The following is a 12,565-nucleotide window of genomic DNA, read 5'->3' on the forward strand; positions in this document are numbered from 1 at the left end:
ATCTACAATTCAGAATTCAGCTTCTACGACTCAACTTTACCCACCAACCCCTCCGAAAGGAGCAAGACCAGGCCCCAGGAATCAGCAGGGACTAGCCTAAGACCTCATGGGCCCAGGCCTGTTGCCTCCTCTCTGGTAGAAAGGGCTGAGTCCCAGCTCCAGGAAGGCCCTCTATCCCCCTTCGCACCCTCTCCCCAACAACAACAACAACAACAACAAAAGTAGAGCTTAGTTCAAGTTTCCAAACAAGAATTTATTCTTTCTTTTTTAATCTTTTTTTTTCTAAAAAAAAGTACCAGGTACAATTTTTTCCTGTTTCTGATTTGCTTTGTTTTTTCAAGTTTCAGCAAATGCTTGTTCCCCTCAGCCCAGCCTCAGGAGTCAGGACTGAGGCTGGGTCAGAGTCTGGAGTGGGGAATGGGGTAGTTTGGAACCACATGACTGAGTTTGAGGGGTGCCCCTCACCCCAGCTGAGGTAGGTGGGTCAGAGTCTGGCCAGGTGAGTGGAGGCACCCCAGTGCTTGGCCCTGACTCTGCCCCCTGGACACCTTCTTCAGTCAGGACCCCAAAGCAAGGAGACACAGGCAGGAGGAGAGGGACAACTGGAGTCTGGAGCCCTAGGTGAGGGGTGGTTAACCCCTGTGTGTGTGCATACATGTACACTCTCTCACACACACACACCACACAAAGACAAGCCTGTGTACACACACAAACGCATAACTTGGCTTTCAGAGATAGGTCAGAGGGTAGGGGAAGTGAAGGGACTAGGGGAAGGACAGGGGAAGCTGAGTCTTTGGCTACTGACTCAGTCCCTCTGGAATAGCCCCTCTTCCCTCAGCTGAGGGAGAGCAGTTCTCCTCCTACCCCCGGCGTAAGCCTCTTCAACTCTTGAGGTTGGAGCAATATCTGAGAGTGGGAAGGGAGGGGAGTGATGCCAATTATCAGGTGTGGGAGGTTACCAAGGCAATCCAATTTGAATAAATTATAAATTAAAAATAAATAAAATAATAAGTGGCCCCTGCCCAGGATGGGGAGGCAAGGCTGGCATAACTTGCCTGGGAACTTGGGACAACCTCAGGGTAGCTCTGGTTCCTCCCTACCTAAGCTGGCCTGGGAAACCCAAGGGAGGGGACAGGCACATGGAGTACCCGAGTAGGGCAGGGTGTAGTAAGGATCAGAAGCTTTAAACACCCAAATAATCCGTTTGGGCAAGAGCATGGTGAGGGCTTTAATTCAAGCCTGAAGGGTCTCTTGCTGTCTCTCCATATGTGTTCTCTAAGATGGAGCAGGATGGGCAGGTCGTTAGGCCGCATGGATTCAGAGTGCTGGCAATCAGGGCAAAGGTGAATAACGTGGATTATGAGGGGCCTCGGTCACAGCCTGCAGTTCGTAAGGGAGCCCTGTGTCCAGCTCCAGGCTCCGGCGGGAAAAAAGCAGGCGGATATCTCCATGCAGGCTTAAGCGGCCTGAGCGGGAGCTCCGGAACCTGGAGGAGGACAATGTTATCAAAGTAAGAATCCAGGCTGGGCGCAGTGGCTCATGCCTGTAATTCCAGTGCTTTGGGAGGTCCAGGTGGGAGGACAGCTTGAGCCCAGGAGTTGGAGACCAGCCTGAGCAACATAGCAAGACTCTGTCTCTAAAAATAAATAAATAAATAAATATATACATATATATACACACATACATAAAAATTTAAAAATAAACCAAGCAAGAATCCAAACAGTATCGAAGCAAGGAGAGATCCTCTTCAGGGAAGGGATACCTGGGCCTCCCCAGCCATCCCTGAGCCCTCTCCTCACCTGAGGTGCAGCAAGTAGCAGAGGAGGCGGTGGGTGGGGTTAGCATTTCCCTCCTCACCCACAGGCACCAAAAAGAGGCGATGGCGCAGGAAGGTCATGTGGGCAGCAGGCATGTCCGAGAAGTCAAAGGTCACGAGGAACATCTTTACCACAGTCTGGTTGGGGTTAAATAAGGTCTGGGGACAGGACAGTCAAGGTTGGTACAGCCTGAGGGCTGCTTTCCTCTCTCCCCACTCCCACTCCCTCAGGGCAAACTCACCACTTGGACGGTGCCCACCTTGGGCACGCTGTAACCCTTCCTCCCCAGGGGGTTCAGATCCACGATGCCCTGGGAAGGCCAGGGAGCCATCAGTCAAGGTGGGGACTAGGAAAACTCTGAGCCCTAAATACATGTCCCTCTCCACAGTCTCTCACCCTGAACCTGCCCCTGCCCTACACTAGAGTTCTCCTCACCTGGCCCTGACTCACTCCTAGGTGAGGAGTAAGTAAAAAATACCTCTTGCCCCCAGCCCCGCCCCAATTCCTTATCCTCCTGATGAGCTGACTTTGGGGTTGGAGTCAAGGCATACCAGGAAGGGAGCCGGGGCATTTTGCTCAGAAACATCAAAGAATGTGACAGTGACAGGCAGCGTGACATGCTGGGGGCAGTATGACCCACTAGCTCCAATTTCTGCTGTGAAGCCCTCAATGTGGCCAGATGGTGCAAAACGTCCTCGCAGCAATGATTCCTGGGATCAGGGTAGGGAAAACACATTATGAGAGAGATGCCAATTCTTTTCCTTATCCATCCAAGCCACGTTCCACCATCCCACCTCTCCCAGGACCCCCACAATCACAAAGCCCGAGGGGATCTACCTCAAAGTTGCCCAGCAGGGTACGGCTGACAGCAGGGGTAGGAACAGGGGAGGCACTGGGGGGGCTCAGCAGGCCTGGCCCCTTCCGGAGGCTTCGAAGGGGGCTCCTGGTAGAGGAAGGGACACACAGGGGGTTGGCTTGAGGTATTCTGGGATTTCTGCTCATGTCCTTGAACTCCACCCTTTGCCACTATCTAGGGCTTCTGCCCTGGGGTCCCCTACTCCAATGCTGGAAAGATTACAGACTTCTGTCCCCATTCTCAGGGACAGGGTAGAGCAAAAAGCTGGTCACTTACAGCTTCAGGCGACGGGCTCCTTTCAGCCTCCGCCCCATGGGACTGCAGTCTGTTGGGTCCTATGGAGAGAAATGATTGGGAAAAGAGACAGGGTGAAAGCCACGTATGTTTTGGGGCAGAAGCTCATCACAAACTCTCAAAGGAACACCCCGCCCCCTGGGCCTCTACCTTTACCCACACAAATATCCACGTAAGAGTACATGAAGGACAGGCGCAATGGCTCACACCTGTAATCACAGCACTTTGGAAGGCCGAGGTGGGTGGATCACTTGAGCTCAGGAGTTTGAGACCAGCCTGGGCAACATGGCGAAACCCCATTTCTACCAAAAATTAGCTGGGTGCAATGTCATGTGCCTGTGGTCCCAAATATTCGAGAAGCTGAAGTTGGAGGATTGCTTGAGCCTGGGAGAAGGAGGTTGCAGTGAGCTGAGATTGAGCTGAGATTGTGCCACTGCACTCCAGCAATGATGGAGTGAGACCCCATCTCAAAAAAAAAAAAAAAAAGTAAATGAACTCCTTTATTGGCTTACCAAAACAGGCTCTTTGGGCCCAGGCAGCAGGTGGCTCCAGAAGGATGTGGCTTTGGCATCAGAACTGTTGGCAGCAGTAGGGTGGCCCAGGGATCCCCGGCGCCTCTGGGGGGCTGGCCCCTCTTCCTCAGAGCTGACATCTGGGGCTTCTCCAGCAGGAAGCAGCCTTCGCTTGGTGGGGCAGGGGCCTGGAGGTCCAGGGCCAGGGGGTGTGTGCTCGGGACTGTGCCCATTGGCAGTGCCAGGGGACTCCCTAGGCCAGAGGCTACCCCCATTGCCCACCCCAGCCACTGGGCTCTTGCCCCCTATTTGTGCAAGACTGTGCAAATCAGTGTCAAGTGTGTGCAGCTGGCCTGGAGGGGCTGGCCCTGGGGACTCCCCCAGGGACCCCTGTCCCCCTGGATCTGGGGAGGCCCAGTCTCTGGTGTGCAAAGTATTGCAGGAAGCATTTGATGGGGGGCAGGGGGGACTCCAGGTCCCTAAAGTCCAAGATGAGGTGACACTACTTCTCTGTTCCACAACACAGAGGCCACGGTGGGAGAAATGCTGGCTGGCCACACCTAGTCCCAGCCCCAGTCCCTCTGGGCCCAAGAGCCCCACAGTAGATGGTTCTTCAGGGGGTAGTCCCTCTCTGGCCCCCAGCCCAGGGCCTCTCTTCAGCTCCCGGGGACCCTCAGTGGGTGGGGCTTGTCGTTTCAGGGCCCTATGAGGCTCAGAGGTACCAGCCGGAGGGGAAAAGATGGATACCTGGTAGACCCCGGGGGATGTCGCCCCCCCTGCTGGGCTGTAGCCCATGAGCAGGCCACCCTGGAGGGCCCCCTGCCTGACTGGAGGCTGTGAAGGGCCAGCCTCTGGCTCTGAGGATGGAGACGGCTCCGCCTGCACGTGGCGCATGAAGCCCCCCTTGGGTCAGGGGGGCCCCCCAACACGGCCTTTATGCTGGGCCTGGGCTGGGGACATCTGTGTAAGAGAAGAGAAGAAAAGGTGGTCAGGGGAATCAATGAGTATTCTTCCTTCCAGCTGAGTTTCAGACCCTCTCCTTGCCTGAAGGGGTGACTTTGATGGGTTCCCAGGGATGAATGTGTACAAATCCCTGGATGGACTAATGGAATATAGAGACCACTCTCAGAACTCCTGAGAGGGTGACAGGTTTAGCTCAGGCTTCTTCCCCACCTTCTCCCTGGTACTTACCCCGATGAAGAGGCCTCGAGCCTAGCTGTGCGTTCCCTCTTCCCAACTGATGCCTTGTGCCCCTAGCTTGCAGTCTGATCCATGCCTGCTGCACTGGCAAGGTGACTGCCACCATTCCGTGCAGCTCCTGAGCTCAGCAGGACCCTGAGGAGGGAAGAACAGACATAAGCCAGGATCACTGGAGCCAGCAGTAAGGCCTGTCACCAATTGTAGGCTAATATAGTATACCCCAGGACATCCTTCTCCCATATGAGAGGCTCTTCAGGAACAGAAAGGGTAAGTTTGGGGTCCAGGGCCCAGATGGCAGAGTTGGGCTATCTAAGGAGCCAGAGAGGCAGGTCTTGGCTCAGTATAATAAAGATGTGACAAGTGAGTTGATGTAGAATAACTACTTGTCAGGGCCACCATTTGGGGACTCCTGCCCTACATGGAGGAAGGGATGAGAGACCCCCAAGATCCAAAAGACCATGCCAGCTAAGAGGTGGCCAGGGGAAGAATTCAGCTGTCGTACTCAAAGCCACCAAATTGCACAACTGCTTCTTATATGTCTATCTCCAAAGAGACAAGTGCCATCCTAGGGCACTAAGGGCAGAGGTCTCACACACAGTTACACCCCATCAGCGGTCCTCAGAGGTACAAACCTCAAGTCAGTTCAAAGCCGGCCCTTCAGCCCTGAACTCCAAATTACCTCCAGCAAGCAGCCTGTCTCTTTAACAAGAGGCAACAAATCCGACCAAAAACAAGAGGGGGAAGGGGAATGGGTCACTGCCAGAAGGCACTTTCCAGGGCCCTCCTGCAAGGCCCTGCAAACTAGAGATAAGGCCTCAGCAGTCAGTCAGCTGGAAGCAACTAGGGAGTACCTCTCCACGCCCCTCCCCCAGTGCTCACACACCCAACACCAAAACCCCAAACCACTGGTGCATAACATGGTCTTCACTAACTATTCCAGCCCATACTAGGGTGAGGGGAATGTCAAGTTGAAAGCCAACTGCCCCCAGGGTCAGCCTTCTCCTTTGCACATTAGCCTATGTTGTCTGACATTCACAGAGCCCTTTCCCCTTCAAGGAGTACCCTTTGAATGCCTACCCAAGACTCTTCCTCCTTGGATAGGCCAAATGCCATCTCCTCCAGAAAGTCTGCTCTGTCCACCCCAGACCATAAGCATCTCTCCCTCCTCTGAGACCTCACCTATGGCAGTGTTACTACTTCCTATAAACTCAATAACAGTTCTGCTCACTCCTGTGGGTAAGGCATCTTCTAGACTGATCATAGAGTTCCTGAGGACAGATCTGTGTCTCACCCCTCCATGCAACCCCAAGTACAGGGGTAAGCACACAGCAGGGCTCAAAAAAAGTAGAATGTAAGTCCCAGAAATCTGGGCAGCAGTCCTGACAGTGGAGAGAAAAATTTCCCAGATGAGAGAAATAGAGAATTAATTGTACAAGAGAGAATCAGGAAGAGAGGTGGAGGTGCGGTGGGGGGTAGGGGGGAGGGCAGGCAGAAAGGAGAGATTTGTACCTAGGGACTGAAAAACTGTCCTACACCAAGTTCCCATCATTGTACCCCACTATCCCATTTCACCAAATTCTCCTAAGAATTGGGATCCCCAAGAAAATCCTGGTTCCCTGTGGTGGGTGGGATGGCTGGAAAGGGCAGAACACCAATGGCAACCTGCACTAACCTATCTGTAACCAACTTTGTCAGAAGGTACAACCTGCACTAATTTCTACCCCTTCTTTCCTCCACCCAAGTCACACAGATTCAGGAAGGGCCTTTTCCTTAGCACCACCACTTCCAGGTCATCCCAGCTGCCCTCTTGACCCCTTGCCCTGAGGAAGCCAGGGGATGACATGATGCCCTACTTGACCCCAGCATACCTGGCATCTGCTCATTAATCCCAGAGCCCTCTCAGTTCCCACCCTGTCAACAAGACGCTCTAAGATTCACTCCCCTGCCACCCAGCCAGTCTGGCTCTAGACCATGGCTTCAAGCTGACTCATGGGGCAGGACTGCAGGGGAGGGGGGCAGGGCAGAGTAAGCCAAACCTCACTCTTTGTGCAGGGGGTGGGCAGCAACTGGCATCAAACAGCTGTGCCAGGCTGTGGCTGGCAAGGACTACAGCTCCCAACATGCCAAGGGAGCAAGGCCAGCAAAAACAACAAGTCCCAGAATACGTCTGTACCTTCAGACACTTTTGAGGCCTGGGAGGTGGGTGAGGTGGGTATTGGTATAGGTATCAACTTCGAGGCTCATTCTCCCCTTCCCTTCAGTATTAAAGATTTCCATTTCTACCATGCCATGATCAAGGAGAGTGACAGGAAGAATTCCTATCCATGTGCTTTCCACCCTCATCCTGTGCGGAGAGAACTGCTGCCAGCTGCTCTCTATTTTGTCCCTACATACATCCACACAAGCTAGGGGGGCTGTTCCCACAGGCCACCACTGTGGGTAGGAAGGTCGACCTTATTCTCTTAGCAACCCCTCGGCCCCCAGCCTAGAGCCCTCTACCCTCAGAGGGGAGGGAGGAGATCTTAGCAGCTTCTCTAAACTAAGCCGGGCAGACTCACCTGACTCCTGGACTCCTTGTTCTGGACGATCCCTTACCCCCTGCGCAGCCTCCCAGGTCCTTTCTCACTCCTCTCCTCCCCACAGCCTGGGACAGGCCCCATACTGTACTGGAGCTTCGGAGATTTGCTCTTTCCCTCTAGCACACTCACCCCGCTCCCAAATCGGCTCCGCTGAGGTGGCCGCTGCTCCGGGCCCTTCCGTCCCGTCCCGGTCCCTCCCCTTGGATCCCCGGTCCTCCCTTCCACGGGCCCCCAACCCAGACAAAGGGTGGCTCAGGCTGAGCCCTGCTCTGCTAGGCTCTTCGCTGCTCAGCTTCGTGTGCAACACTAGCGGGCCCTGGCGCCCGCAGACCCCCAGCCGCTGCCGCGCCCCTCCCTGCGACGGTCCCTCCCCGGGGCCGCCCCGGCTCCGCGCCGCCGACTCCGCTGCCCCTCTGACTCACAGGCCATTTCCTACCAGCTGATGGGGCCGCCCGCCCCGCCCAGCGCCCCACCACCCGCGCCGCGGCAGCCACGGCCGCCACGCCCCCCTTAGGCTACGCCCTCCCTGGAAAGCGACCATGCTCATTGGTCTATAGGAAGCCAGCCTCCTCGCAACCTCAAGTGCGAGGCACGCCCCCTCCAAGAGGCACACGCCTATTGGCCCACAAGGGGGTAGGCCTACCCAAGGTCGCTCCGCCTGTCTCTTTAACCCGTCAGCTGCTGGAGTCCAAAGCAACACCCTGCCCCGCCATTTAACCCTTTCAAAGGCGTAGGCCTCCCACATCTTACCCCTCCACCCTACTCCCCCGCCCTTCCTCCTTCCAGGCCGATTAATAGGAAGCCCGAGGGCTTTAAAGACACAGTTTGACAACCCTCAAAGTCTGCCTGCTGTCTATACCAGACCTCAGACCCCAAATATCCTCACTCCCATTTGTCTTTCCCCACCTTCCAAACCAGAGCTTAAGAGCTGGAGAACTAGTGAAGCCCAGGAAGCTTCCTTCATGCCAGAGACGAAAAAGGCCTGAGGTGAGACCCTATCTCCTTCCATGCTAAGAAGTGGTATTTTTCCCACTCTTACTCTGCCTTCTTTAGAGGAGCCCCCGGATTCCTAAGATAGGGATACATTTTAATTTCAGGGACATTATTCTTTGTGCCTGTAAACTCCCTTTCTGAGATCAGGCTGCCCCATCCCTTCTGCTAGCACTCTTTCTACTCACAGGCCCATGTTCAAAGAGACAGAGCACACAGGGAAGTGGGATAGGAGGGCTTCTGCCCAGAATGTGGGAAATGAGCCCAACTTTTGTGATAGAGCTTAACCCCATGACTCACAGCTCCCTCAAAACTATCCACCCTCCCACTGAGTCACTGGGCCCCAGCCCAGTTCAGACCCAGTCAAATCAAATGGCAGCAGAACCAGCATCCCTAACCCTTGTCCTCCTACTCTTTAAATGACCAGGATGGAAACCTTTGCAAGGATTGAGCATTCAAAGACACTTTCTAGAGGGTACTCTAGAGGCAACCTAAGAAAATCAATAGTCCTGTCTCCCCTGCCCTCTGCACTTGTCAGCAAGTCAGATAATTTGGGTCTTAGGAAGCTTTTTCTCCCGGTCCTTCATAGAAGTAGGAGGCAAACATCAGAGCCAAAGAGGGAAAGTCCATTCTTCTGCAGTTCAGAGGCTACAGAGAGACCAAGGTCCTTGTTTCTGCCTTGCCTGTGTTGTGGACCCCCCAGGGTCCTGAGATTCTATTACTAGATGGTAAAAAGAGGCTCCTTCCTCTTCCCCCCAGTCCCTCATTCCTAGACTTAGGAGACACAAGCAAGTAACAGTCCCTCTAAGCTCCCTTCTCTTTACCTCACCCTAGACCATCTTTTTCAAGAGGACTGACTTCCTTGCTGGTTCCCTAGTGTAAAGAACAGGATTAAGGAAATTTTCAATGCCCTTGTCAAAATTACAGTGTATCAATGTAAGAGCCTACTTGCCTTAATAAAAACTTACTAGGAAAACAGAGACATAGAACACTGTAGGAAAAAAAATATCCCTTAGCAACCCCACCTTATCCTATCTTTCTGCCACTACCATAGGCCAGGCCTTAGTTACCTACAAAGGTCAGAGGACAATAGTTCAGGGTGAAGGATCAAAGATGTTCCAGGCCTCAATACACCCTGGGAAAGCAGCAGGGTACAACCAAGAGGCCTTACTACTGGGCACGGTGGCTCATGCCTGTAATCCCAGCATTTTGGGAGGCCAAGGTGGGTAGATCACAAAGTCAGGAGTTCGAGACCAGCCTGACTAACATGGTGAAACCCCATCTCTACTAAAAATACAAAAATTAGCTGGGTGTGGTGGCGCGCAACTGTAATCCCAGCTACTCAGGAGGCTGAGGCTGGAGAATCGCTTGAACCCAGGAGGCGGAGGTTGCAGTGAGCTGAGATCATGCCACTGTACTCCAGCCTGGGCGACAGACTGAGACTGTGTCTCAAAAAAAAAAAAAAAAAAAAAAGAGGCCTTACCTTCCTGCCCTAAATTTACCATGCTTTTTTTTTTTTTTTTTTTTTTTTATGGCAGTTATCACTACCTGACTTCTCCCTCCCCCTATATGATTTCTTTCTCCCCTTATTAGAATAGAAGCTCCATGAGAGCAGCAACTTTGTTTCATTTGTGCTCATATTCACAGAGCCAACATGAGTCCCTGGCAATGTTCAATAAACATTGACTGAAGAAAACAACAGGCCCTGGGCTGAGTGAACAGCAATCAGGCGATCTGGATCCTATCTTCTGCCCTTTCACTGTGACATCTGGGGAATCACAGTCTCTTTAGCCATAAATTTCCAAAACTGTAAAATAAGGGGTTTGTATAAACAATTACTGCTGAGGGCCTCTGCAGCTCTATAATTCTGATGACTGTTGTTCACTCATATCCATATCAGAGGATAGCTCCAGGCATTCGAACGCCCTGCTGCCTTGTACCAAAGCAGAAAGGCTATATCCTCCAGTCTCAGCACAGCAAACTGATGCCCTTTCTCTTCATGCCCCACCCACTCACACAAACCACCCCAGTCCTGAGGAAGCTAGAGAGAGTCTGCCCTAGGCCCGCCCTCTCTGAGAGACTGTCTGGGAAGCAGTGTTGCCATAGCAATCAGCTCCTCCTCAAAAGGCTTCAGCCTGCCCTTTTTTACCCCACCCTACCCCAGGGCTTTGTCTGTCCTCAGCACAATCCCCCCCTCCCCAGCCAGTCTCTCAGCTCCTGGGTGGTTGTGTGAGGAGGCTGGCTTGGGGCCCCTTTTAGCAACACTGTCACACTCATTCAGCCACTGTGTGGAACTCAAGCCTTTCCCACCCTCTCCCAGCCAGCCTAGGGGCAAAAGGAACTCTAGCACTCCATCAAATCCCCTCAGGGAAGCAGAGGAGCTCTCAAGAGAACTAGGTCCTAGTCTCGGTTCTGATAGTGCTTCCAAGCCTGGAGTGTGGGGAGCTACTCCCTCTTCCTTCCCTGAGGCTGGAACCTCACAACCCTTACTGGGTTCAGCTTACAGTCATAGCCCACCTCTCAAAACAGACGGAAGATCCTCAATACTCCTCACCACTTCCCCCCTCCCACAGAAGCCCTAGGGTTTCCCACCCAGGGGAAGGATAAGGGTGGGGAAAATCAGTTTGTGTCAAGTGGTTAAATGTGGCTACCAGTCACTTGGGGGTCTAGGCGAGAGACCTGGGTGGTAGTGGCGGGGGTGGGGTCTGAGCCCTGCTGCTGGTTACCATGGTCTCTGGTCATTGAGCACAAAGTCCCGGGAAGGGCATGGCTCCTAGATGGGCAAGGGCCAGGCCAGGCCCTGGGGCAAGGAAGGAAGTGGGAAATGAGCACACCCAGAGCGTAAGGGCAGGGCAGGGAGGGGGAGGGGGAGACAGAGACAAGGCTGGCTCTGGGAGGAACAGGAACTAGGATGGGGGGTTGACAGGAACCCAGTGGGGGAAGGGTCCCCCGGGACATCAGCTAGGGGAAGAAACCCCAGTGTCAGCTGGACAGATCCAAAATAGACTGAGGAGACAGTCACACAAGCCCTGGTGACAAGCAGGGTCCGACTCCTCTCTGAGTGCTCAGGCCAGGAGGTGAAGTTAAAAGCTGAGCAGACAGGAGTGCAACAGATTGGCCTCTTCACCCAACTAACTCCATCACCCTTGCTCCTAGAACCCAGAACACAATATCTTCCTGGAGTTACTACAATGACCTAAACTGGAACTTTCTCAAAGTACTGGGGGTTCTGTTCTCCCGCCTCAACTGGGGCCTACAACCCCTTCCCCTAGATAGTGCCCACAGACCCTCCAACACCGCTACACTCTGGACCACCAGCCCTTCTCCATTAAACAGTCCCCCCTTCCTTCAAAGCGCCTCCAAGTCCCCTCCCCTCATGTACCTCCTCCAACCCCCCACATCAGACAGCGACACAGCCCCCTCACAGTGTACCTCGAAACACCCCCCTACCCACAACAAAGCGCTCCCGCCCTTCCCCCATAGAGGCCCCTAGAGAATGCACCTTGTTGCCCACACATTGAGTCCCCAACTGCTCCCCCGACTCCGTGTCTTCCCTCAACATACAGCAGTCTCCAGATTGTCTGCAAAGCGCACCCCCATCCGCGTCCCTTCTTCCACGCTCACCCCGCCCCACACCTGTAGTTCCGTGGATCCCGTTGCACTCGGGTAGGTGGTAGTGGTTGGGGCAATTACTGAGCAGTCCTATCTGTAGTCTCGGCCTGCAAACCTCGCCCCTTCGGTTCGAGCCCCGCCCCCGCAACGCCCAGGCCCACCGTCTCCCTTGTCCCACCTTCCACCTTCTCCGGACTTGTCCCTTTCCTCGTTTAATTTCTCGAGCTCCTCCCCTGTAGCCCGGGCCCCGCCCCCTTCTGTCCCCGCGCCACTTTCGCGTTTTCTTTGCATTTCCCCAGGATCCTCAGCTTTTCCCAGGCCCCACCCGCGATCCCCGCCTCCTCTTGGTCTCTCCGCCTTTCACCGGGACCCGCCCCCTCGGATTCCAGCCTGGCAGAAGTCACGCCAGGCCCCCTTCCACCACAATCCCCCTCCCATCTCAGAGCCTCTCCTCCTTCCGCCCCTTCTCCCTCACGCCTCACCCGGGCGGTCGCGATCCAACCAGGATCCGCTGGCTCTGATTGGTGGTGGCAGCCCCAATGGATGACGGAGGAGACAAAGTGATGGCCACAGGTCGCCTGAGGTCCCACCCCGGCCACGTGCGGCTTCTGTGATGACAGGTCTAGAGGGGCGGGGCTTCGGTCGACAGGCTGCTAGCCTGAGCGGAGCGGATCAGGGAGGGGTGAGGAGCCGGAGCCAGGGCCA

General features: G+C 54.4%; 1 protein-coding gene across 8 annotated transcripts; it reads right to left on the reverse strand.

The window, feature by feature from the left end:
* Positions 1-222: 222 nt before the first annotated feature.
* On the reverse strand, positions 223-12,365 carry ATOSB (atos homolog B). 8 transcript variants are annotated; one of them, XM_007968864.3, is made up of 9 exons: positions 12,343-12,365; positions 4,671-4,814; positions 3,480-4,439; positions 2,950-3,008; positions 2,655-2,760; positions 2,369-2,527; positions 2,059-2,127; positions 1,800-1,975; positions 223-1,486 (listed from the first exon to the last, which is right to left on the reverse strand). In XM_007968864.3, exons 3-9 carry the CDS (start codon positions 4,371-4,373, stop codon positions 1,333-1,335), a joined length of 1,617 nt encoding a protein of 538 aa, XP_007967055.1. In that variant the 5' UTR covers positions 4,374-4,439; positions 4,671-4,814; positions 12,343-12,365; the 3' UTR covers positions 223-1,332. The 8 variants fall into 8 exon arrangements, with proteins under 8 accessions (XP_007967055.1, XP_007967049.1, XP_007967048.1 ...); XM_007968858.3 differs by lacking the exon at positions 12,343-12,365 and adding an exon at positions 12,039-12,142; XM_007968857.3 differs by lacking the exon at positions 12,343-12,365 and adding an exon at positions 11,885-12,019.
* Between the last annotated feature and the right edge of the window lie 200 nt (positions 12,366-12,565).

The sequence above is a fragment of the Chlorocebus sabaeus genome, chromosome 12 (genome assembly GCF_047675955.1).
Source record: "Chlorocebus sabaeus isolate Y175 chromosome 12, mChlSab1.0.hap1, whole genome shotgun sequence".
Classification (NCBI taxonomy): Eukaryota; Metazoa; Chordata; class Mammalia; order Primates; family Cercopithecidae; genus Chlorocebus; species Chlorocebus sabaeus.